A 26251-nucleotide genomic window follows, 5' to 3' on the forward strand; every position below is an offset into this window, starting at 1 on the left:
TTAAAATACGTTTTTGAAAATGTGTGATATTACTGTGCGTGGTTTGACACTTTTTAACGTGGGCTTAAATATCAAGTGGACATGCGCAATACTTACAGAGAGTCACAGTCTGCTACCAGTCCCCAAGGACTACCAGGAGGGAGAGCATTTTAAGAACCAGCGAACCAGTTCCTTCTCCTTTTGTTCCATTCCTCAAGTCTCGTTGTGACAGCTTGCTTTGTACGTTAATTGGAAAAGGACTAGCTTGTATCTAGTTGTGAAGCATTCTTTATCTTAGAATCTTTTTACTTCCTAGGAGGCGTTGCACGATACATGAATTGTTTGGTCTTCGAGATGATCCACATTTCTGCAAATCCAGCCATTCTCTGTTTCGCCGTTTGCCATTACTATACTGATATGGTAGTAGCGGACCATTTGAATGCTATAAGAAGTCTGCATGTAGCCTTACTGCAGTATGTAAGCAACTTGCTTCCTGGTGCGGTTCAGATGCAGGACAGAATTGGATGTGCACAAGAAAATCTACAGAAACTGCAACGTTTCTTGAACAATACCGCTGTAAACAGCGAGCAAGGTAATTTTAGGAAAGCTACAAAGTATCGTATATGTACGTCATAAAAAAACATACCACGCGTTTTGCAATATGGCTCCTTCAGCTCTGGTGAAAGAATAAATGTAATTTAAACTCTATTTTTTGTGCTGGGAAGTTTTGTACTTAGAATTTCTGATTAGTTCTACCGACATGAGATCTTACCGTTCACCATGAACAGTCTAAGCACCTTAACGACGTGGTGACTCCAGAGAGACCTCGTTCGTTTGAAGAAAAAAATGGCGACAGTGCCAAACTTGCCGTCCATTTCAACTTCCCCCTACTTTACGTTGGATGAAATGACGTCATGCACAATCCAAAACGGCGACTCACAATGGTAATTTTGTAAGGATCAGATAGAAAATAGTCAATAGTTACTTAACACGCTGTTATCTTTTGTTGTTGTTGTTGTTGTTAATCGAAACTTAGATTCTTTTCCTGAGTGACCTGTTGTGTTATTTTGTCTCAACGATCAAATTTTTCAGTATTTGCCCTTCGGCTTACGTGTGTGTCCGAGGTGTTTCAATATGCCAGCAGATGAGATGAGCTGGCATGCAGTAGCCTCGAAAATTAAAAACGAGACGTGTGAGTCCTTACTGTGGAAATAACAACAGTAAAGAGCGATTCGTCTCTGACATTATAGCGCATTTTATCCCCTTGGAATAAGTTCTGTCCTCGAGTGTTCAACCGTCGGATAGCGCTATCCGCGGGATAAATCACCATCCAACGGGATAAGTATTAGGGAAACCATTTGCATTATCTACTGGATAGTGATTTATCCACTGGATAGCGTTATCCACCTTTTGAACAACTGGGGCCTGTTTTTTGGAGATCATGACTTTTTTGGAGAGATGAGTGAAAGAATGAAAGCATTTTTGTTGTTGTTTTGTTTTTTTTTTGTAGAGAAAAGAGCATCAGCTAGAGAATTGTACTGTCTCCTGGAGGCAATGGATGATGCGCAGTTCAGAACAGTTATTGTCGACTGCGTTGAATTTTGCAAGCAACAACTCAGTGCAGATTTCTCACCGCTTGCTCAAGTTTTGCAAGTCAAGAATTACAAAATCACAGGTGATTACGCATGATTTACACTGCGACCAGAAAACCCGTGAACACTTGAAATATCTCAGGAATGTTTATTGTGTTATGACCAATCACAACAAAGACCAGGACACATGAACTGGCCACAATACGACAAACTAATTAACGAGCTTGCTTGTGGTTTAGTTTTCTCTCGCCTGATTGCCTTTTCTCTTGGAACACAATAACATTCCGGGAATATTTCTGGTGTTCATGGTTTTTCCGGTTTAGTTGTAAGTCTAAATCTTTAGTTTTTCCTACCTAGGCATTAGTCACAGCCATAGTTTAAAGTTGCCTGTACTGCATGATTACATTGCTTACCTAAAATATCGATTGTCGTAGTCACAACCAGGAACGGAAAAAAGAAGCCAATCGCAATACTCCATTTATGTCTTGCCGTTCCTGGAGGGTCGCCGACGTTGTAGCTTTCGATCGATTATAGACAACGGCGTTTAAAGCGAAGAAAAGAAACATTGAGGCGGTTATAAGTTAATTTGTTTAAAAGAAGTGCTAAATGGAGATCGGTCGCTCTTTAGAGGTTTGTCATAAATTAGGGAGCTGGAGCAAAGACGTTTTTGAGTAACGCACTTTAACCGGAAGTGGACTTTTGGCATTCTTGTACAGTGATTTTGCTCCAATTTTTGGGTAAATCGTCTCTATAATAGTAAAGAAACTTAGCAATACAAATTTGTTAGCGTCAAGGCATGTTAAAAGGGAAAAGGCCTCACTTCCGGTTGACATGCGTCGCTCAAAAACGTCTTTGCTTAAGCTTCCCCACTTTAGCAGAAACGTTACTGTATTTTGAAACAAACTCGCGACGGGGGTACCTTACCGATCCACAGTCAGTCATTACCTTCCAGGTCGGACTTAAATAAGTGGCTGCATAATCGAGGTTCAACTGTACTAGCTGATTACTATAAGTAAATGACTCTTGACCGATAGATGGTCAATAATTATAATTTTAATTTGACAAGAAGTTCTTTAGGCGTGACATTTACTTTTCTTTCTTTTATCACCCAGGCGGTGCAACTACAGAGAGCTTGGCTCCTTTGCTCCGAGTCCTTCCATTCAGTTCCCTTCTGTGGCAAGTACTAAGTGGAACAGCTCGCAATGAGATAACACTGTCTGATAAGCTTCCCTCGAACACCTCTTGCATAGTGAATGACAGTTCAAGTCTCCTTTACGACTCTTGGTTCCAGAATCTCTTGATGGCTTCTTTGAAGAAAGAGCCGATGTCAAAAACCATTCCTCTTTGTCGGTATCTCCTCCTACATTTACACTCCTTGAAATCAAAACTGTTAACTGTTACCGTTTCAGTCAGGCAAGACAATCTCCAAGCTGCAATGTTGTTGTGTTTTGAACTTCTTCAGTCTCTTATACAAAGATTGGTAGAAATCCGAGAGAATTCACACAAAACAGATGCAAATGCGCTTGACGCAAATACTGATGATTTCGCTCGTAGTTCAGATATAAAGCATACTGTCTCTGAAACGGATGATAATGGTTTAAGTGACATGGAATACATGATCTGCACTGTTTTTCACCATCCTGTAATCCTAAGCTGCTTCCTTTGGTACCCAGAGCAGTCACTGCCACGCACCTCTCTTCAGGATGTTGCTGTTCAGCTTACATATCATGTATCCAACCTGCTTCTTGCTCTGCTCCCAAGTCTAACCCGGCAGCAGAAGAGTATCTTGATGGCTCCTTTTGTTAAGAAGTTAATCAGTGCTGGAATGTCCGAAATTCAATCTGCAGAAGATGGAAATGGTAATAAATAGTAAATACGCGTACTTTGAATCGGTAGCTTTATGCAGCGTAGCTATTTCAGCTGATTAGTATTGCTGGAGGAATGGTTCTTGCACAGCCTCGCTATTGTTCAAGCTTAAGAGCATTTTATGGGGTTTCCATAGAGTGGTTCTGGTGGGTCATTTGCACAATGATGTCATTTGACTACAGCTACTAGAATCCTTCATTTTTTTTTATGTGCAGATCAAGGCTATTGTTTTAAAACCTCAGTGGGATTTACAAATTTGAATAAGAAAGCAAAACCGAATTCTGGTAGTTGTAGTTAACTGACGTCATCGTCAAAATGGCCGGCTATTGTAGTAATATTGTAATTGTATTACTAAGCTTAGTGATTGGCTGAAACATATCACGCGCCACTTCCTCCAACAATCAGTAGAAACTCAAAACTATTCTTGACTTACTTGACGTCATTTTTCCGCGCTTGGTATTGTCTGCTATTGTTTCAATATCACACCTAGACTAGACACCGATTTGACTTGACTACGTATGAAATCAAAGCTATGTAGTTGTTGTTTAAAAAAAAATCACGGGGAACTAATGTGCATTTATTCCGTTACAGAGACGCCATCCTCACAGACATTCTATCTCCTTGGACTCTTCCATAGCTATTGCGACAAAGAAGAGCGAGTGAAGTTGATATCCAGTTTATGTAAGCTGCCTCCCAGCTTTTTGTTGGCAATAGATTCATCAACCAAGGAGAGGACGCCAACTGCATTTCTTCTCACTCTTCTGAAATTCTTAGAAGGAACATCACCATACGAAGACAGATATTCTCATCCGTCATTCACTTTCTGCAAAGATGTAATATTAGAGAGAGAAGAACCGCTTTCAGTGTCGCATTTCATGCAGCTTGTCAAGATTTCAAAGGATGTAAACTGCTCTCAATTAGACTCTATTGTTTTGAAGCTCTTGCAGGCGTCTTTGGCGTATGTGCAAGCTTCAACAGCGACTGTCTTAACTTCTTGTCTTCTTCACCCAACAGAAGTTAAAGTTTCAATCGCTTCATATTTGGTCACACATTCTCCTGCCTTGAGGTCGCATTTTGAACTTTGTTGCTTGAGCAGATCAAATTCTAGGAAGAAAGTAAAAGGGAGTAACAGTAGTTCAGTAGTTTCTATAGAATTCAAGGATCATTTGAGAGAATTCGTTCCGCTAGTTTCATCCTACCTTTTGTCCGTCCGTGGAGTGACTGGTGAGGGTAAGTTCACTGTATGTCCGTTGAGCAACTGACAATTTGCCACTTTAGGTACGAGAACTGAGGAACCAGGGCCGAGTTGACTTTCGCAAAGACTTTTGGGATTGTGACGAGGGACTGGGTCAGTATTAGATCCCATCGGCCTAAACGCCTTGGGCACCTTATGAAGTTTACACAACGTAATATTCTTTATTGCTTCTGCACTGCACGTAAATGAAATTTCCAAGTTTCTTGACATTTCTGCTCCGGAAATGTTCATGAAAGTGTAAGTCTCTTCAATTTTTAAGGGGCAAAAAATCAGAAGAGCAAGAGTAAGAATCAAACCCGGAGCGTAGTGTCTGCAGTCCATCACCTACACCACTACGCCACTGAGAATTTGCTGGCGAGCGTTGGTTTGATTTGAAGCTATATAGCAACGACCTTAACCCTAAATAGAAGCTAACCGTTTCGAGTCAGTGCTTAATCCTAATCACTATTTTCATTGCTTAACCCAATCAATATTTTCAGGGCTTTACCCTAATCAGTATTGTTGCTTAACCCTAATCACTATAGTCAGCGGTCGAAACCAAAGCGTCAAGGAATAGTAGGTTGTGTAAACTTCGTAAGGTGTCCAAGGGGGTTTTGGCTGGTAGGATCTAATACTAACCAAAGAATAATTTGGCTTCTAGCTTACCGGGGTGTCCCCTGTAACGATCCCAAAGACAATAGCCGGACGCTTTTCGGCTCCAGGGCCCTACTCCCCTCTAAACTTTCAAACTGACTACATAGCAATACAAACGCTAATTTTCTTTGTTACTGAATTTACCACAGTGAACATATGCAATGAAATTTTTTTTTGACAGCAATACTCCGTTGCTTCATGTCGTCTTGGTGTCGGCCATTACGATGGAAAGATTTCCGTACAACCCCACAAATTTATTGTGTATGCAGCAATCTCATAATTTCACACAAATAGTAAATAAGAATAAAGTATAAACATGTATGCATGTATGGAGCTGAGCGGAAATCATATCATAAAGTGTTGCACGTTTTTTATATCATCTCATGAAGTGTTTCACGTATTTGATGGCAGTTTTCAGCAAAATAGTAAGGTTCAGTTCCAGAGTTCTAGTAAGGCAGGTTCCAACTTTAATGTCAAGATTCGCTTTAACTAGACAGTTTTGTATGACACTACTTTACAGTTAAAACTCCAAGACACGGCAAACGTTAACTTGTTTGTTAGCATGTATTTACTTATTTTACACAGTCTTTTTTTCATTTTTACATCTTGTCAGGTAAAACCAGAACACGAGCCGTGATCTCACACCTGGTTGAAGCGTACTGGGATCCACTATGGGGCTGGCTCGTTAATAACAGAGAGGGAATTTTCAAAGCCTCAGAGGTTAGAGATTTTCTAGAAAAACAGAACATCAGAACGTTAAATAAAGACTTAAGATGCAACCAAATGCAAGCGTACTCACTCAATGTCATTGCTAAAAAAAGTCTCCAAACCCTCGCCTTAACATTTTCAAATTTACGTCAAAATTCATTGAAGAAAATTCCAAATTCCCTAACAGTAACTTCATCACCAATTTTTCTGTTTTTGTTCTCCTTTTTCATTTTGCCGTTTCCCTGCTCGTTCTTCGTTCCCCGTTTTATGAATTATTAAATTATATGTCTTCTGCTTTGGTAAAGCATTCATATTTATGGATTACGCGCCAATCTTGTCACTGTGAGTTGGTTTTGAAAAGTACACTTACTCTTAAGGTATTGCAATAGCAGTTAAATACTTCAGCTAGTGTTCTTGTTGATGTTACAGGAACCATGTGTGGAGTTGATTATCACTCTTGTTCACAGCATGGAAAAAAGAGGTTAGGTCTGCTACGTAACTGATAGAGCCACCTTAAAATCAAAAGGTCGATTAAAGGAATACAGAATTGTGCTCTTTAATAACTGACATGGCGAGCAGGGTCAGTTGATTTTGAGGGAGCTTCTGGGCCTTCATAACTCACTGTTAACGGCAATCAGACGAGATTCTCAAAGAAGCTCTGGTAACCAGCGAAAAGCACCGTCGCGCCAGCTGCTTAGAATCAATAATGTTTACGTGGTATTTGTTTCACAATACTTTTGGTTGATAAACCAAACGTATTATGCATTTAAAAATCAGGCAAATAGGTACGTAAAGGCGCCGTTATCGTGAATAAACTTCTTTCGCTGTCAACCCTGAATCAAAATGATGTAAAATGCACTTTTCAGGGCCCCCAAGATTATCCTGTGACCCCCCTCCCCCCCCCCCCCCCCCCACCCACACGCCTCCCCTCAACAGGCTACCCCATGATTGGAATTTTCCCGGGGCAGGGGGATGACCCCTTCCCTTCCCGTGTATCTCTTAAGGAGTTTGTTGTTCCAATCACTCTTCTTTCTTTCTTTTTTTTTTTTTAACTTTTATTACAGCTGACATTCTTAGGATGAGGTTTAATGACCTGTTGACGAAAGCTTCCCTATGGGACAGGTACGTAGTCTATCTGGTCATCTGATTAGCTGTTTCCTATGTGATTTTAATGCAGTTTATTTTTTCCCCTGAATTTCACTTCTGTTTTGCAGTTACCAGTTAAGAATTTGTTACCAACTTTTTATGTGCCTTTGTCGTGACTGCCCTACCAATGAGGAGACCGCTGATTTTAAAAGCAAGTACTGCTTTGCCTGTATGGAATATTTATCCGGCTCTTTCAATGGAAAAGGTAAATGTTTGTCTCGCCTTTTTACAGCCAACTTACGCTTGTAAGTTGGTTTTCATGTCAGGGAAAGGAATCCCAAAGTGGCCTCGTATTCTTGTTCTGAGAGAGAATGCGTAACGTGTGACACTTCCTCAAGTATTTTTAAAATCATATTAGGGCTTGACTGTACACATTTCCGCCTATACTATGATCGTTGCTAATGGAACCGCAATGAAAACTGATTGTTTGTTTGAAGTGCCTACGTCTTCTGTCACTAGTGAAAGTGTTTACCCTGATTTTGCTGCAGTGTTTAGAATTCTTCTGGTTCAAGACTTACCACAACAACTGACCAGCACTTTTTTCATATTTGTAGGTAGCACAAAGGATACTGAAAATGCATTTGACGATGCTTTGGTTCATTTGGAATCTATTTGTAAGGTACTTGACACTGACTTATATTAGGATCACCATGAGTTGCACGCTAGTTTGTTATGATAATGGCTAAAGTTCAGGATGGGAAAGGAAAAGAAGCACAGTAGCGAATGGGAGTCCAGCATTGTTTCAACATAAACATGTTTCTTCTAAATTTATCTGTGTAAAAAAGTCAGCGTATTATTGATTAATGATTCGCGATCGTTCTTATTAACACTGTATGTGCCCCTATTTATGTAGAATTCAGATGCATATATTGTCGGTGATAAGAGTTGTTATTCAGTGTGGAACAGCTTTGTAACGAACTGTTTGAGGTATTTATCCATTTATTTCTGTTACAATGTAGCCAATCCAAGAATGTTCAGCTCAACGCTCTTTCCGATTAATGTAGAATTTAAGGTAGTATAAGTGCTTTTCAGTGAACAATCTTACACGTCTTTGGTTTGCATTTACATGAGCATTGTTAATTGGGCACTTACCATCATGCGGAATTATTGTTTGTTTCATAACAAAGGGGCTTCCAACTTTCCTCACTTGCAGCCAATGGCTGAATTGCGGAGGAACCAGAGAGGTGAGATCGGACGTCAGATTTTAAAGGCGCGCTATGCTGCCTCATCACTCCATGTGTGATCTCACCTCACCCACCCAGATCAATGACGGCACACGTCAGATAGACCATGACACCGGCGCGTACGTCTCCTACTCTTTTCGAACAATGTCACGGGTTCTTTTCCGACTGATGTAAAGGATGGAGGAGACAAGGCCAACGGCGTAACGTCACCGCCAAATGACGCGATAATCTGTACTGAGAAAGGGGTTTTTAGTCACAGCTAGCATGATCTCACCGCATTTTAAGAACCTTGGATAATAGTCCCGCTGGAGTGTGAACTGAGGACCTCCCGCGCTGCAGACCGACACGCTCTCAACCTACCTGGCCGGGCTGCGGTATGGTTGCTATTGGTTGGTGCTTTTCTTTCCTCGCTCAAGGTTGCTGGCCTTCCAACCTGGCCTTTCGTCCTGGGAGCTGTATTCTCAGTGGTCCAGACCATCATGTACCTACCGGCTGCTTTGTGATCTGATGGTGGGTAACCTGTTCCAAGCGTCTAGATGGTGGGGACGGCGCAAAGAGATGTCTGTCTGCTCAGCATTTTGCGTTGCTCTCACCCTTATGATCCCCAGGAACAGGGTAGATGGTGGGCGCATATGCTCCTGAAATCTCTATTCCTTTGTCCCTGTTGATAACAGAGGAAAGAAGACGACAAATATTTGTGTGACAAGTGTGACTGTAATTATGTCCTTCCATCAAACTTCACCTTCCTTTAAACAGATCTTTTTGTAAAAGACCAGGAAAGAGTAATTTTAAGTGAAGATCACGACAAACCATGCAAGTAATCGCCCGTCACGTTTGTCACACTCAACCGTTTTTCCTTCTTGTTGCGTGAGCTCTCTATTGTCTCGGGAAGATCTCCTATCATCACAGTGGACATTAAAACAAAGTTAAAACATCGGCCACTACAAGAGCTAGCCTTTTTTGCGCGTCACGAAGAGTACGGTACGTGACAAGCTGTGTTCTGCCTTGTAGCAATACATTTGAACCATTTCTGATGTGATTTGTTTCTTCCACAGGTATAAATTTGAAAGCGCCAAAGTTCTTACAACTTTGAGATGTCTTATTAAAGCAATGTACAGGAAAGCACCGGGCGAAAAGAAACAGTCTGACACTCTCCTGCCTCTGGACACTTTGTACGAAATGCTGATAAGCCATTCTCAATTCTTGGACGTGATTCTAAGTGACGGGCTATCAGGAAACAAGGACGCAAAAGGTGTGTTAGCATCTAACAGTATCAATATCTTATAGTATCACTGTAATAATCGCTGCCGGTTACCGGCCAAGAAAGATTTTCTGGCCAAGCAGAAAAAGAAATTCAAATGTGTCAGGGACTGGTTCATTTAAAGTAAGTGACCAGGGGCTGTGTTATAACTTGCATTCTCTACAAATTGCCTCCGATCTCTAACAGTTGGTATTACAAAAAATCCTTATGTGTTTGTCTGTCGTTTTCATAAGTTTTAATTCTGTTTTTCTCCTTTGTTTTGGTAGTTACTTTGGCTACGTTGCACAATAAAGGCTGTTTTTCACTAGCGTCGGAGTCGGAGTCGTAAGCGAAGTCGTAAGAGCGCTCATGACCTAATTAAGATTAAAAATCTGAGTCTTAAGCGGAGTCATAAGGCCGACGGAATCAGAGTCAGAAGAATCAAAACGTTTCCTTTCTTCCGACTCCTTTTACGACTCCTTCGCTTACGTTCCACTTATGATCTAGTGAAAACCAGATTGTCGAAGTCGGAAGCAGAAGCAGAAGGATAAATCAATCACAATGCACCTTCCCCCGCATTTTGATTGGTTTAGTTCTTCCCTTTGTGCTTCCGACTCCGACAATCTGGTTTTCACTAGATCATAAATGGAATGTAAGCGACGGAGTCGTTAGCGGAATCGGAAGGCTGTTTTCACTAGATCATGAGCTCTACGCATCTGGCTACGACTCCGAATCCGTCTGCGTCGCTAGTGAAAACCAGCCGTAAAGATCTTTAAACCTTCCTGATTTTAAGAGTTAGAGGGCATCATCAATTTTCAAGGTTTAACTATGTTTTGTATTTTTACAGAATCCCTCACGGAGCTGATGGTTAGTATAGTGAATTTAAGTCCTAGCTGTTGTAAGTCGTCACACCTGCCTGTGCTTTTTGCAGCTTACTCAGCCTCATTATCTGTCACAGGTAAGGCAACGTTTTCTACACATGTTCGTTCTTGACAGTCAGCATACGTAGCCAATTTTATTAACCAATCAGATCAAGAAGCAACTGAGTTTTAGTCGACACATAGGGGAGGAAATAGCAAGCAGACAATTCACGTTTGACTTTTGTTCAAGGAATGGAGAGGTATTTTCAAGCCAATCGCATCATCTTCATCATAACCTTCATCATCATCATCATTATCATTATCATCGTCATCAACATCATCGTCATCATTATCATCATAATCCTCCACCACACCGCAGTTCGCGTCGAGTTTCCCTACTCCTTCCTGCCTTGTGTCATACTCCTAATCTCTCCTGCCAGTGGTGGGTAGACCTCTCTGATCACATGGGCGATGAATTTACGGATCATCAGCTTTGCGTAACAGACTTTGCAGTTTTCATTCCTAGGCTGGAAATGTGCTTTTTTATTTACCAGCTCTATCTCTGGTGTCCTGAAAATGTGTCCTAAATTGTAAGGTGTCGTTCCTGGGAATTTGCTTTCACACTTCACTTAAAAACGGTTTAACTATGGGCTAGTTTGTCCCGCCTTAATTGGTCTTTAAGGTTAACGCATTTTTAGTTTCCCTCGTGACCTCTTAATTTGTGCGATCAGCTTCTGAAATTAATGCATTTTTTTCTAGACCAGTGCATTCTGTACTTGATGAGTCTTTACGAGAAGAACCACGCATCATTTAAAGACTACAGGTATTTGAAAAGATTCTGAAGTTATAGTCGAATCTTTCCCTACGGACACGTCGCTATTATGGATGGCTTCAGAAAACAGCCGACATTTCGCAACGCCGGCACTGGTTTCCCCGCGAAATGACGTCTGAGAAACGAGCGCAGAAAAGTCGATACTGATGACACGTCACTACCCAGATTCTGATTGGCTAAAACTTTGATTTATCCGTGCTCCCATATCATGGAGTAAACGAATCGACGAAGGCCACGCCTATCCTTGAAGTTAGTCCTCAAACTTCAAAAGAGAACTTTCTGCTAGTAGTACACAGTAGTAGGAGACAGTTTAGACCCCTTCTGCGGGTTTCTAAGAGATTTACGAAAGGCTACTAAGTATCATGCATGAACAGCCAAAGATAATTTATCAAATAAATGTAAATGTCGTTAGTGTAATACCAAATGTAAATGACCTTCATTCGGCATATAAATTGTTAAGACATTTCAGTCAAATGGGGTATATGTCGGAAAGCAAAGCAATCTTGACCTCTCCTCCCTCGACTGTTTTTTCTCAGTGGCAGCTTGATTAGCGCCACAACATTGTTTGGGGGGTGGGGTGGGGACGTTGGGGGAGGGAAAGCTTCCTTTTCCCTTTTTGAAGTAAGTATTGTCGCCAATATTTTAGATTCGTCGAACTTGAGGATAAAGTGTTTTTAGTGGTGTTCTCGTCTATTGTGAGGATTCGACTTTGTGTCTTGACACATTTATCAACGACTCTTAGGGTCTTTAAAACCCGTGTACTGCTCTGTAAACATGTCTCCCTTTTTCACCGTTCCGGTTATTTTCTCGTTTCATTACAGACCATTCCTTTGGGGCCCCGCTGCTGCTAGCCATCATCTGGTCTCGAGAAGCCTGGGTCCTTCACTATGGCAACAGCCAAGCGTTACTGAGGTCCTGGAACTGCTGGATGCCAAGAAAATGAGTCAGTCAACAGTTTTGTTCCCGCAGACCAGGCTATTGCAGGTTTGTGAAGGGCTTAATCATTTACGTTTCCTGTTTGAGCTTGCAGAAGGATCATTTTTGTTAGTCTTGCATTTTTACGCGAAAGTGTGAAGTGGATTGACTGGCAAGCTAGGGAGGCAAGAGATGCCACAGTTATTACTTATGTTGTAGCAGGCAAGAACTATAGCGGGAGGTAAAGAGTTTTCTATTTGGTGAAAAATATATTCGCTTAGAGGACAATAACACGGTTCCCAAGATGCGGGGGGGTGCCCACAGCTTGATCTCGGGAAGAGTAAAGGACAAGCTAAATCTTCAACCTGCGATCATGCGTTCTTTTTCTCGGGGGTGCGCAAAAGAAAAAGGGAAGTAGGACCGCCTGATGGTAGGTTAGCTAAATCTTGACATCCTCTAAAAATAACACAAAATTACTTAAATTGCGACCAACAAGTTGAAATCTTGCATTCTAGTCAAGTTGCTATATGTTTGTTTGTTTATATGTTGATGTGTTTTTCAGCCGCAAGTCCACCATGAGGTATCGCAGGAGAAACCCCAAGATGTTTATGACCCTTGTTTCCTTCTTCCGTTATTCAGTTGTATTATGGCTCCAAGTAAGCAGTTAACCGTATTTTGGTTTTTTGATTTATAATTCAGTATGATATGGATTTTGATCCATACTTGAAACAAAAGTTTACCTGACAAATTTCCTCTTTTGATTTTTTAGTGCGATTCAAATAGGTATGAAACTTTATTCTGCAAGATTTTTATGTCACGTGAAAAAGTGGCATTTATATAAGGGGAATCTCTTTATCATTTCTTCTGTATGGTACTGTTTGTTTTCAGTCTTAGATAAATCAGCGGTTCTAAAAAAAAATAGCGTACGTTGACAAAATTGTTCTGCCTCATAGATTACCAAGTGGACTGTCGAAAGTTCGTGGAACAAGGTTGCTTGAGCTTCACCGTGGCGTCTTTGTCATCACGTGATACACACGTGCGCCAAGCGGGATATCACGTGCTAAGCAGGTTTATGGCGCATCTTGAAGGTTCAAGATTCAAGGAGAGAAAACAGGTCAGTCTTAAGCTCCCGAGAATCAGTCCTGATACTTTCCCACCAAGCCTGTGGCCAGTTGCGTAGTTCTTAGGACACTTTCCATTTGAAAGAACTAGCCGTCTGGACCATTGCTGCACCAGTCAGTTAGCAAATGAAATCGGCTTTTTCCAAAGGGATTTTGCTAAAAAAAGAAACCATCCTCTTCGTGCATACTATTTAGGATTTGACTGATCTGGCTGGATAGTTTTTTTTAAAAGTGAAATGACGGGAATGGTCTGGCCGGTCAGTTCTGACAAATGGAAAGCGCCCTTAAATGTCAGACGCAACAGCTACACCCTCGGACAAAACCTGTTGAGATACATCGCAAACATACGTATTATTTGTGTCATCCTGGCAACAATGGAAACCGTCGCCAAAGGAATGCCCGTTTACCCTCTTATCCAATGTTTAGGATAACACGAGAATCAAACGCGCTTGTTTTTAGACCAAAGCAACTTTGAATAGGGGATGGAGAGGGACCTTACTTTTTCTGTTTAGAGGAGATGGTAGTATAGGTGGTTTTCATGCATCCTCGGGAGACACAAATAACAATGGTGAAATGAACAAATGCTGGTGGACAAACAAAGCGAGCTAATGAGCGATCTTTTGTTTACCGTCCACCAGCATGGCGGCGATGACGTAACGTGAAAACCACCTATGGTGCAAAAGTTAGAAAATAGATGGAGCTGTCTCAACAGTTTTGACCAAGGTTTTTGCTTCCCAAGTGATGCCCAATCAGCAGTATTGCAATTGTGTTTACTGAATAGGCCGATTCCTAGTTGCGAAGTGTACAATCTTTCATGTAATTTCTGAACGAACTCATATCCAGTTCATTTGTTAACATGATCCGTATTTGTGGTCTTACTTCTCAGATTTTTCACTTGTTAAAGTGTTTGCAAAATGGTATCACAGAAGCGAATTACCGCATATCCAGCTTGATGACTTGTTTTGTGGCTCGTGTGGCTTATATTCTGCTTAGACCAGGTACAAATATCAAATATCAACCCTTTTCATGTTTGAGTTGCCGTACCTTTTTCTAGTTTACAACTTTAACAATAATTATTTAACTTTTCTTTCTTTATTTATAAAAAGGTCGTTATGTACTAATGATAATTGTTTCGGTCTCTTTGTGTTTTGTAGCTTCCTTTTGGTTTTAAAGGTCATTTTTGAATTTCTCTTCCCAGAACATCCTTTTTACCTAATGATGAACAGCTTTCTGCTGCAGAGACCTGCTTTGGATATCCGGGACTTACCTTTGTTTTATCCCATGTTTAACAGCAGCACTATGCAGGTAAGGGGCAGTCAGTCTTTAGTTACAGCCTCAGTCTGAACTGTACCCCATTACCTGAAATACTTGCCAAAGTTTCGCTCCTTGGAGAAAGCGACGATTTTATTGATTTCCAACCCACCCTATTCGCCACGTTAGAAACGAGAAGGAAACTGGACCGAGTTAGCTTTCGCAAAGACCTCTGGGATCGTTACTGGTGACGCGCCGGTCAGCTATCGGCCAATTTTTCTTCTCTGTCCACAGTAACAGTCCCAGAAGTCTTTGCAAAAGTTAACTCGGCTCAGTTTCCTTCTCGATTCTAAAGTGGCGAATTGATCCACCGAGGTCAAACGTTGGAGACGTGTTTTGTTATTGGGCTGCCTGTCGCCAAGCACAATTGCTTGTTTTCACAGTCACTTATCTTTGGCGTTGCTGCCTGTGGTAAAGCCCATTTTCTGGTTTCACTGATACGTCATCAGTTTTATTTGGCGGGTTTAATTAACCATTACTTATGGAACATGCGCGAGGATTTGCGGGCGATAAGAGGGGCCCGCAATCCTAAAAACGACAGGTCAAAACTGCCGACTTTTAAATAGACGCCGGGGGCGTTTAATCGGGGCCCAACTTTACGGTGGTGAAGACGTCTCTTAAAAAGTCAATACACGCCATTTCAAAATTGATCGCTCTTATTCCATGTCGTTCAGTTGGTCAAATGTTGTTGAATTTTTCTGGTGTTGATTTCTAAAGGACTGTATCTAAATTTTTAAAAAAAGCAATTAAAAAATAGTTATCTTGTGTCCACGTACTCAAGAAAAACGCGAAATTAGGCGGTTCGATGTAGTGGTAGTGCAACGACGACTAACAAATGTACCAAAAAAGTCCAATGCACGTTCAAAGTTGTTGTTTTGCTAATCGAAACATTTTGCATTCATGCCGTTCTTGGTGCCATTCGTGGTTTGCAACCATGTGACTAGGCAGCCATGTTGGGGGTCAATACAATAGAATTTTTTCTCGAGAAATTTACGTGAAAAAAAGTTTAGTTCCCAGAGGAGAGAAATGCTGTTGTTCTTGACCACCAACATGGCCGCCGCCGTGACGTCACATGCAAACCAGCATATCGTTGTCATTGATTAAGCTCTCTAATGCTGAACGTTTGTTAACCCGAAAAATACGTCTGCACTCTAGGACTGAATTACCTGCTATTACTGTTCAAAAATGCTGAAAACTCGTATTGATATCGCTTTCCTTAACAGCACGTGTCCGAGCGGTCGTGGATGCTACAGTTGCTTGTAGAGGGAATGAAAGACAGTCCAGATTATTACTTGTACAAACGACGTCACGTGATTGAACTAGCACTTAGTTACCACGACTCACCAGTCAGCGATCAGCATACTCAGGTGAGCTAATAGGCCAGGTTCGAATTGCCAAAATTCTTACTTGGCTCCGAGGCTTACTGGCTATTATCCAGTAAGGGAATACTCATAATGTAACGTGAACGCTGAAACAAGTACTGATATGACCCTCATAAAAGGAAGCTACTGCGCGTACTGTAACGTGAGAAAGGCCTTACAGTTACCGGCCTTAGGCTCGTTTATTGATGATGCTTACGTAATCCTGATCGTCTAACCTTGTTGTGTAATATTCTTTGTTATAAAACTTTTCTACCAGAATCGACCGACACAGGTATTCATCTGTCACGCATGTTCAGTGCCTTAAAAGTGATCAGAGATGTTCTTTTTTTTTTACCTTAAAGAACCTTGTGACTGAATTGTTGCAATCGACTTTAAAGATTCATCCAGCCGCCTACGATCTAGCCAAAAACTTTAGCATTGTTGCTTGGATCCATTCTCTGTGTTACAAAAGGTAGGTGTGATAAATATTTCAACTTAGTTATCTAGGGAAGAACCCGTTTAGAGAACAGAAGAAGAGTGAAGCGTGGCATATGTGTCCGAGAAGATCGCGCCGAATAGGACTGAATGATTATTTTCGTATATGTTAAACCAATTTGTGTGAAACTAAAACAATGTGCCCAGATGTTCAAAATGAGGTTCTGGTTACCAATTGAAAGTAACTGTCTGTGCCCCTTTAGCTTTCTTCATGAACTTTGTTCCACCACGCGCAGGAGTTAGAGAATCTGCCACAGGGAATCCAGTATCTGAGGCTACTATGAGATACTATGAGAGGGAGTGGTAAGGAATGGGGGCGTCTTTAGAAAAGAGTAGGATACTGAGCCTAGTTACCTTCTGCAAAGACTTCTGGGATCGTTACCCTGTAAAAGTTCCAGAAGTCTTTGCGAAGGGTAACTCAACCCAGTTCCCTTTTCGTTTCTAATAATAGAGAGACGATTTTGCCTCAAATTAAAGTTTCACGGCGAGAATAAAACGCGCACTCGAAAAATTTTGCTCGATCTTAGGTAATAGTGTAATGGTGAATTCAGAATGAGTCGGGTACTTTTTAGCCTACGAATACATCCGCCTATCCTCCCTCCCCCGCGTATAACAGGCAGGATTCGTAGGCTAGGCACTTGTTTTCCCAAAAGAACACATCTGTCAATAAAAGTTAATTAAAATGCATTTTATTCCTATTTAAGTCCCGAAAGACTCTGGACAAGTCTAAGATTGCTTCACACATTATGGTTTACGTTGTACCATGGAAGCCTTGAAAAAAAGATTGAAAGTGTAGAAGGCAATAGCGGAAAGGAATTGCGCCAAGAATGGAAAGCTGTTCGTCTGCCTCCAAATGTGGCTCTGGAATGCGCGTTAGTCTGTTGGACTGTGTTAGAGAATCTCAGGTATGAGAACTGTTAAGCTAAGTTTCAAAAGGACGCAACAACTCCCAATGTTGTTGGATGCTTCATGTTGCGTACCACTGCATACCCCATTGCGTGTTATTGGATGTTGTTGCGTGTTGTTGGGAGTTGCTACATCCGTTTGCACACTACTGCCAACACGGACGCAGCAACTCCACTCCCAACATTGTTGACCCAACAATGTTGGGAGTTGTTGCTGCGTCCTTTTGCACGTAGCTTTAGCGATCAACTCAGGCAAAACTTCCCTCAAAGACAGGGAGTGTATTTGGACGAGTGCTTTTTGTTGTTGTTGTTGTTTTGTTTTGCTTTCCTTTTTTGTTTTGTTTTGTTTTGTTTTTTTTTTTCATCTTTTCAGCATTTTGCTGTATTGTAAAACTTTTACTTTTGTCATTTAAACCTCAGTGGGAAAGCCAAATGTAAATATTGAAGAATTGACGAAGTGGATTCTGGTGACGGTTACTGTAGTAAAATGTCGCCATCGTGGAAATGGCCTTTTGAGATTTCTGATACTCATCATATTGTCTCCTTGAATTTCTCCAGATCGCGACACAATACAAGTGATACTAGTACCTACTTAGAACTGCTGGCATCCATCACTAATTATCTGGCTACCACTGAGCAGTCTTTTGGCTTGTCACGTGATCGTGTAGTGAGCTTGCTATGCTTGTGGAGTGCGTCGTTTGATGATACCATGTTTCTCAAACAGCTGCTCTCATCCTTAAAATTCAGTCAAGGGTGCGACAGTTCTAGCACCAAGAACTCACCTTGCGCTGATTCTGATTACAGAAAAGCAAAGACAGACAGTTTATCTTCGTTATTGACGATACTCACAAAATGGCAGCCCTCTCCAGGCGAAGGAGCAAACCAAACGGTACTCCTTGTTTGGTGGTTTGGTTTGGCGTGTTCTACTAAGTCATCTGTGAACCAAGTGACTGATCACGTTTACTTTCAAAGCGGTAACAACGATACTGGAGATCACCTTCTATCACTTCTTCGTTGGTTTAGAAAATGCATCTTGCGGGACCGGGAACTTCAAGACCACTTAATACACAACCCCACAACAGGCAAAACCCTTATCTTTCAACTTTACCACGTGGTATTGTCGCATAACAAGGGAGACCTGTTGCAAGGAGGCCTTTCTTCGTATGAATTAGTAAATGAAGTAAACGTGATTTGTTTGGTTTTGTTTGCTGCAGTCCAGCGCATTCTTAAACAAAACACAGAAAGACCAACGTCATCGCAGCCAGCAATTTTCCAGCTTGTGTCACAAGAACCCTACAGTAACATTATCAGCGAAGGGTTGGAGAAAGTGATTCTCCCGTTACTTCCTGACCCCCGTGGAGAAATGGAACAAGATAGCTGCCTTACTAAGCAAGGTGGGTAGAATCTTATACCTATAAAGAATAGGTCATTTCCGAGTTGCTCCAAGCCTCTGTTTCAAAGCGAGGCTAAGTGCAAAGCAACTGATTTCTTATTCTCATGCAACTAAAACTCATTTTCACAAGAAGAATTCTGCACTTAGCCTAGTTTTCAAAATGAGGGTTTTTGGAACTCGGATATGGCCTATCCTAGCGCGATACCGACTCAGCTACACTCTTTTTTTATATAAGAATGTTGTTTTTCCGGCCCAGGCTGAACATTCTCATTTTTCTGCCGATTTTAGGCTGAAAATGTTCTTGTATTATTCTTAAATTATAGCTTATGACATTGCCGTTTTAGAATATATTGGGGGTATGAATTATCGTAAGTGCAGGTTTTTTCGTTTTGTTAGCTAGTTTTTCCGTTTTGACAAAGGATTAAGTCAAAAACATCTTATTGGTATTGTATTTACAGATTTCAATACACAAAATTATATCCTTTCAAAGTCTCAGCCTGTGGTTTATTCTTACGACATTCTTAAAATTTCGCAAATTTCAGCCTCGGTATGTTTATAAAATATATTCTTATAAAAAAAGAGTGTAATTAGGCTACAGGGACCTCGACGTTCTGTAGATTTGTCGCACCCTAATTGTTTTCGCATCGTTTATTTCCAACTAAAACCTCTCTTGTTTTGTTACAGATGATGTTTTGCTAGACTTGGTCTACCTATTCATGCAAGAATTTTGGACGCAAAGACCTATTCCACGCCAATTCCTCTCATTCTTGCTCAGCCACAGTGACACTGGGTACCCTGTGGTAGATTCTCTCACCCCTGCACTTGGTGGAACAAAGGTTATAAAGAAATGGGCGCAGAAACAAGATGTTTGACAGCTTTTATCAATTGCTTAACAGGGCCTCTCCTCGATGATGTGGGCACGTTGCTGTAGATTCACGCAAATTTGTCGTTTTCGACGATATTTCATTTTGAGTAAAGACCTTCTAGTCTACGTTTAGGCAAGAAGGAATCTGACTGATGGTCAGTTCTGTTACAACTAAAAGAATGAAGTACCAAGGACGATCGACATACCGAAGATACTTCACTCTTGTGTACGTAATGCCGCAGACCCCTCGCTTCGTTGTCGGCGCGAATTGGGAATGTCATGACTCAAAGTAGGGTTCAGCTCTGACCGAGCTAGGAACGCCTTAGGCTGTCAAGGACCCAGTCCCTTGGACGTTCGCCGCGAGGCAAATTTAAGATTTATCAGTGTCTTCTCGCGTTGCCCTTCTCACATTTCTGTGTCATCGCGTAACTCGCGCTGGGGGTGAGGGGTAAAATAAAAGACATGAAACCTCATGTGAAAAGATGACTTGTATTTATAATTTTAAAAGTACAAAATATCAAAAATCAAGAGACTTAGCAGAGCTGCTGTTATCTCCGCCACTGGGCTGACTGGAACCACTATCAGCACTACTCAAAATTTCAATCTAAAGATGAAGAGATCAATAAAAGTATGAGTACGATATGTTTTAAACGATTAATTAATTGAATACGATCTAATCAAAAGGAATCTGAAGGAAAAACAGAAGAGTTCTAAATGAGTTGGCTTATACTCAAACAGAACACAAAACTGGAGAAACCCAAATATAAAAAATTATGAGACCAAAATTTCAGTGAATTAAGGAAAATTTCCCAAAGACTAAATATCTTAAAACCAGTGTCATTCAATCCGGACATGAAATTCTCATTGGCGTTACCCTGCGAGCAGAGGCTACATTTTCGCGGTATGAGCTGGCGTGCACTTTTCTCATACCGCGAAAATGTAGCCTCTGCTCGCAGGGTACAATGGCGTCTCATCGAAGAAAAAAACTTAGTCGCCCTGATGCTTGTCCCTTGGTTCTAGCAGCGGAGAAGGTCAGGTGGATCTTGGTGGATCTGATAAGAACCCTAACTTCCCTTGCTGAATTCTGGGTAACTTACCTGAGCTTTGGTCGTTTTTCCAATACCCAACCTGAAGAACAAAAGAGTCCAAAGATTATGAAAAGCGACTGCAGTTCCAAGCTAAAAGTACTTCTGCCCAAACCAACTAGAAAACTTTGACGTTTTCTCAAGAAGCCTCCACGTCTACCGGATAGCTTAGTTATTCTCAAGGTTCATCTATCACACCCAGTTTGAAAGGGTGCCAGTGATTTTAGCAGACATACTGGTCCAGCGCACGGTGTAGTAAGGGCCACCAAGAAAACATTTGTTCTATGGTTCCCTGTGTAACTTATCCAATAGGCCATTTCCGAGTTGCCACAAGCCTCTGTTTCAAGGGCGAGGCTCAGTGCAAAGCCATTGATATGAAAATGATTTTTCCTCTTGATGCAAAAGAAACTCATTTTCACAAGAAAGGGTTTTGCACTTAGCCTAGTTTTCAAAGTGAGGGTTCTTGAAACTCGGAAATGGCCTTTTTCGCTACCATACCTTGGTAGTCCTTTATTCAATCCCTCTAGAAGTACACACGCCTTACACAAAGGCTGACTTGAGATATATCCACACCTCTTGCAAATACCTACAGCATCAGACAAGTAAGCGTTAAAAACCTTCGATCTTTACTTTTCTCTTGCAGTGAATGAAATCGTTAAGCTTCGTTTAAGCTTTCAGGTTTAAGCATCAAAACTCTGGATGGCTTTTATATTTGCAAAAAGCACACACACCTCTATGGAGGAAGCCTGGCACTAGAAATCCACACAAACGGTACAGAAAATTTCCGTCTTTTCGGCAAAAGCGGGAAAAAAGTAACACCTCGGAAGACATGTATCACCTTTTTCCGAAAAATTTCTACGGGATGACGCCTTCCATTTGAATTCTCATTGGAATTACCGGGTTATCCCTGCCATAGGCCATTTCCATGATGATGACGACATTTGACTGCAACTACAAACCGTAAAATTCCGAAAATAAGCCCCGGGCCTTATATTTTTCAAAGACCCAGTTATTGAGGGGCTTATTTGTGGAGGGGCTTATCTACGGAGGGAAATTTGCGTTTCAAAATCGATTGGGCTAGCCTTATAGTTGGAAGGAAATTTACCGTTTTTGCTTTGTTTTACTTTGTATTTGAGGGCAATTTCCAAGTACAAGCCCCCGGGCGAGGCTTATATTTGGAGGGGCGATTTAACAGAGGGTTTTTTGCTTTACGAGTTTGAGGGGCTTATAATCGGAGGAACTTATACATGGAGGGGCTTATCTTCGGAATTTTACGGTTATTTGTACCAGAATTAATTTCGTTTGTCAATTCCGCTGAGGTTTAAAGACAATAACCAAATTTGCACAAGAAAGCAACAAATTGCAGAATTCTTGTGGTTGTGGTAAAATGACGTCATCGTGCAAGTATCCTATTGTAAAGCCCTCCTTACACATAATTTGTATTTTCTTAATAAATTTGTGAATGAACGTTTCAAATGTAAATGCAGCACGCGCATTCGTCTTCTTAGCCACTTGGGTTCAACAAGTACTCTGTAGGAACGAGAATGACGTTCACGTTAACGTGGCAAACTTCTAACTTCCCAAACAGGTAAGCGTATTGATATTCTTTACTCTCTGCAGAGTTTAAGTAACTTTGTTAAAATTCTCCATTTTGGACTGAACAGTAGCCAGAGTTGCTGGAAACAGCACGACATTTAATATCCATTTGAACATACCAGGGTCTTGCACGAGTAGTGTTTTATAGGGGCTTATGAAAGCGTTTATTTGAAAACAGGTACTCGATAAAAGGGCGACAAATATACGCGTTTGCCTCAAACAAATCCACCCTTTACGTGTGACAATTCCAAACGAAAGTCAATGAATGGTAGTTTATGCTATACGTGTGGAACAGGTTTAATCCTTGGTGCGGAGAAGGGGCGAGAGAGGAGAGTCTGAAACATGTTTTCCACTACGGTGAACTTTTCTTTACAACAAGTTAATAAGTTAATAAATGGACACCAGACTTTTGAACCAAGGAAAACGCGAAGACTAAACCAGTTTTATGCCACCTTTTCCCTGGTTCGCTCGTTCTCACATGCGCTTATTATGCACTGACCAGAAGAAAAAGCCGATTGGCAAGTGCAACACGTGAAGCCCGTGCAAAGAAAAAGGACACTGTCACTTAAAATCCCCCTCGCCCCCGGGCTAAAGATCCGTCCACTGACGAATCCGGGTAAAAAGATATGCGGTTTCAAAAATCTCCAAATTCGTGTGGACGGGGTCTGTATTTGAAAGTCGATGAGAATCGGTTATTCCAAAGAGACAGGAAAATCATGGAACCTGTACACAGTACCTTGGACGGGCATCTTGACATCTTTCTTGACAGATAGACTCTCACCAGAATGGATGATATCTGTAGCAAATAATAGACACCGAGTGTTGAGAAAACCCAGCGCGTACCCAGACAAAGGCAATTCCTTTAATTCTGGTAATGTTACTCCAACAGAATTTCTGAAGACGGTGATTTTAATTGTTCAACATCGCTTATTTTAATAATACTCACCTAAAATCGAGCTTGGGCGTATTCTTTCTAGATCCTTTAGATAAGTCCGTGCGTGACCCCTGTTGAAATAGAATTATGAGGTTTCGTGAGTACAAAAAAACCTCAGCCTCCTAAGAACCTAAAACAGAGTGGAGAAATGTGTTTAAATACTTTTTTCTAGAGGCTATCCGTAACTCTCTGAAACTAAACCACTAAAACATCAAATTCAGTCTGTATACAGAATTATCAACGGTCAAAGAAAAGTTCTTCCGTTTTCCATCAAATACGCCTTCAAAAATCAGTGTCTTGAACGTAATCGTATTCGCGAAGTTTGACTTCGAAATTTAGTCGATGCGCTTATAAATTTTTCGACAAGTCGATGGCGTTTATCCAGGGGCGGCGCTTATTTAGAACTTCTCTTTTGTTGAAAACAATGTGCTACGCAGTGTTTGTTTTCTTTGGTATGTTTACAAACGACAACACACATATAAAAACAACATGCAATAAAGTTAGATTTTAGGATCTATATCCCCTTAGAGATCCAAAGCAGAAACAATCTCAGCATCGGCAATGTCAAATAAAACATACAAAAGCCGCTTTTCATTATTAGACGACGAGACAAGAACGTCAAAAAAGCAATACTTTTATTAAGCAAAACAACAAATTTGCACGTGCAGCACGCATTTTTCACGTTTTAAAGTGATGTTCCACGAAACGATTCGCAACAACGATTTTTATTGACCACTCCAGAAATACCATAACATACCATAATGCTCTTTGTTTGTCACCCCAAAATTTTGCAGAAGCATTGTCTTCAGTTTCTCTTGAGAGTTAAAATGGCCCCAAGAGAAACTGAAAACAATGCTTATGCAAAATTTGGGGTGACAAACAAAGAGCATTATGGTATGTTATGGTATTTTCTGGAGTGGTCAATAATTATTGTAACACAGCGTTGCAATAATGGAACAATGTTGCAACCATTCAAAACAATGTCACAACAATGATACAACGATGTGTTGCGCTAAAAATCGTCTTTGCGAATCGTCTCGTGTAACATAACCTTTATGGAGGACGTAAACATCGATTTTCAACGAACTGGAAAAAAACCGAATTCACTCTAAAAGTGGCGTTTTCGCTGCCGTTGGCATTGTCGATGTTAAAGCTTCCTATTATCGCTCCTAAGAACCGGTTTTTTTTAGAGGAACGCTCTTTGGAGTAAATTCCCAGCTTTGAATGAGAAAGAATAAGCAAGAAGGCCTGGTTTCACAGCTTACCTGTAAGCATTCGGTGAATAAATACATTCTGTTGAAAAGTAATCCAGTTTTTTAAAGTACGCGTACCTGGGTATAATGAAAAAATGCGCTGAATGTCATTTCCAAGAGGAAAGTTCAACTCGACTCAGTAAACACTGTAACACACAGAACGGCTCCAAAACACACGTCTGTGATGGGTTTCAGCATCCAAAATCAAAATAAGTAAATGATGTCCTCCGCATACATTCTTTTTCATGCCTTAGAGAATGTAAATACTAGACACAGCATGAAAACTTCATTTACTTCAACGTGTCTTTGAAGAAACAGAACAAAGGGTGACACGGGTTGCTTACCATTTTACACAGACCACCCAGTGTGCATTGGTAAACATAAAACTATAAAATTTGACTTGGTGGGAGGACGACCCGCTACAAAGCACATTCAAATCAGCTGAACAAATACCCTGCAAGCAGTTGCTTTTCCAGGCCGGGCGCTAAGCTACGTCCGGCCTAGAAAAACCACTACTCGCAGGCAACTAAGAAACTAAAAAGAACGGAAATATGGATTAGCCTCAAATCAAAGCCCATATATTTTCCGAAGCTCCCCGAACAGAATGGTACGAACCAATTGATTTTCCAACCGAAATTTCCATGTAAATGGTAAGTACCCACAATTATTAAAGTCTCTCTGACTGCAGGAAAACAGGAAAATTACTGGGTATTGCTTCCAGGCGTTCTGCAAGCCTTGGTACAATGTAACTAAAATAAACAAAACTGCAACTTACTTTATAAAATGCGTACCACTTTTTCGTGAATGTTTTCCCGACAGCTTTCGAATTTGACGATTTTAGAGTACGCATTAACCGTATCTTTTAAATTTTAAACTTTGTCGAAGCTTGACTTTATATCTTTGCAAAAAAGCGACATGTCGCGAGATTAAGTTATCACAAAATATTTCGGGTAATGACGGTTATAACGCACTCCGGCCATTGAAAATGTGCGAAATAAAATTCGATGAGCCAATCACATTTCAAAGCCAGCACATGTAGCCGCACCTGAGCGCGGAAAAAGGAGCCGGGCAGCAAGTCATCATTGGTTTTGGTTTTACTTCTAGTTGGTTTTTAGCGTACATGCAGCACAAGTGCTATTAGCAAATCACAAAACATCGCATGAGCCACTTGGTTGATAACTACTCTGTCAGTTTACTTACATGACAATTTCTTTTTCGTAAGTGTACTTGAATGGTTTACAACGAGGAATGGCACCCTCTGTACCCTGCATATTACAAACAAATGGAACTAATCACTTTTATTGCAAGCGACTCTACGTTCAACAAAAAGATCACGTGGTCAAATATTATGTTCCCTTCAGCCACACCTTTAAAAGAGGAATTTGAGTCTTTTTACCCCTGGCTCTATCAGCAGCAGGAAAAGGCTAAAAATCCCACTGGTGTTTTAGCAGTAATGCTAGCAATAAAGGCTCTACGTTCAAACAATACTTAAGTCCGTCTCAGGTTATATCAAGTAGAAACTGAGAAAAAGAACATAAAAGAAACGGTTAATGCTGCATCGGCCGGGGATTGAAACACAAAAATTATTAAACTTGACGAAGTCGATTTGCTGCCAGAAAAAAAGATACAAAACCTGACATTTTGAGCACTGGCCCCTTGTCACACTGAAGTAGCCTGCCTAGCCGGCGGGATTGTCATAGTGTAAGCAAAGCCGTGATAATT

At 41.0% G+C, this 26251-nt stretch overlaps 2 protein-coding genes across 3 annotated transcripts in view; one reads left to right on the plus strand and one right to left on the minus strand.

Moving 5' to 3' along the window:
- Positions 1-20010, plus strand: part of LOC140929141 (nucleolar pre-ribosomal-associated protein 1-like) — a 35334-nt gene extending 15324 nt beyond the window's left edge. Inside the window, exons 14-36 of the mRNA XM_073379016.1 lie at positions 296-571; positions 1490-1654; positions 2684-3430; positions 4029-4667; positions 5939-6045; positions 6463-6514; positions 7098-7155; positions 7248-7384; positions 7734-7798; positions 8033-8106; positions 9419-9615; positions 10451-10561; positions 11223-11286; positions 12117-12279; positions 12773-12866; positions 13164-13324; positions 14218-14329; positions 14530-14636; positions 15866-16009; positions 16366-16475; positions 17203-17403; positions 17962-18797; positions 19481-20010. Of these exons, the coding sequence (XP_073235117.1) occupies positions 296-571; positions 1490-1654; positions 2684-3430; positions 4029-4667; positions 5939-6045; positions 6463-6514; positions 7098-7155; positions 7248-7384; positions 7734-7798; positions 8033-8106; positions 9419-9615; positions 10451-10561; positions 11223-11286; positions 12117-12279; positions 12773-12866; positions 13164-13324; positions 14218-14329; positions 14530-14636; positions 15866-16009; positions 16366-16475; positions 17203-17403; positions 17962-18797; positions 19481-19668 (4808 nt within the window). The 3' untranslated portion in view covers positions 19669-20010. The remainder of the gene's footprint in view (positions 1-295; positions 572-1489; positions 1655-2683; positions 3431-4028; positions 4668-5938; positions 6046-6462; positions 6515-7097; positions 7156-7247; positions 7385-7733; positions 7799-8032; positions 8107-9418; positions 9616-10450; positions 10562-11222; positions 11287-12116; positions 12280-12772; positions 12867-13163; positions 13325-14217; positions 14330-14529; positions 14637-15865; positions 16010-16365; positions 16476-17202; positions 17404-17961; positions 18798-19480) is intronic.
- A 124-nt stretch (positions 20011-20134) lies between these two features.
- The window catches only part of LOC140949576 (cytoplasmic tRNA 2-thiolation protein 1-like), a 13300-nt gene continuing 7183 nt past the window's right edge, over positions 20135-26251 (minus strand). The window contains exons 9-15 of one of the 2 annotated variants that reach the window (XM_073398736.1): positions 25730-25794; positions 24542-24607; positions 23289-23347; positions 23079-23138; positions 21245-21332; positions 20759-20789; positions 20135-20265 (exon numbers count right to left, since the gene is read on the minus strand). In XM_073398736.1, the coding sequence (XP_073254837.1) occupies positions 20179-20265; positions 20759-20789; positions 21245-21332; positions 23079-23138; positions 23289-23347; positions 24542-24607; positions 25730-25794 (456 nt within the window). In that variant the 3' untranslated portion in view covers positions 20135-20178. The remainder of the gene's footprint in view (positions 20266-20758; positions 20790-21244; positions 21333-23078; positions 23139-23288; positions 23348-24541; positions 24608-25729; positions 25795-26251) is intronic. The other variant, XM_073398743.1, reaches the window with a different exon arrangement.

Source organism: Porites lutea, chromosome 1, assembly GCF_958299795.1.
Source record: "Porites lutea chromosome 1, jaPorLute2.1, whole genome shotgun sequence".
Classification (NCBI taxonomy): Eukaryota; Metazoa; Cnidaria; class Anthozoa; order Scleractinia; family Poritidae; genus Porites; species Porites lutea.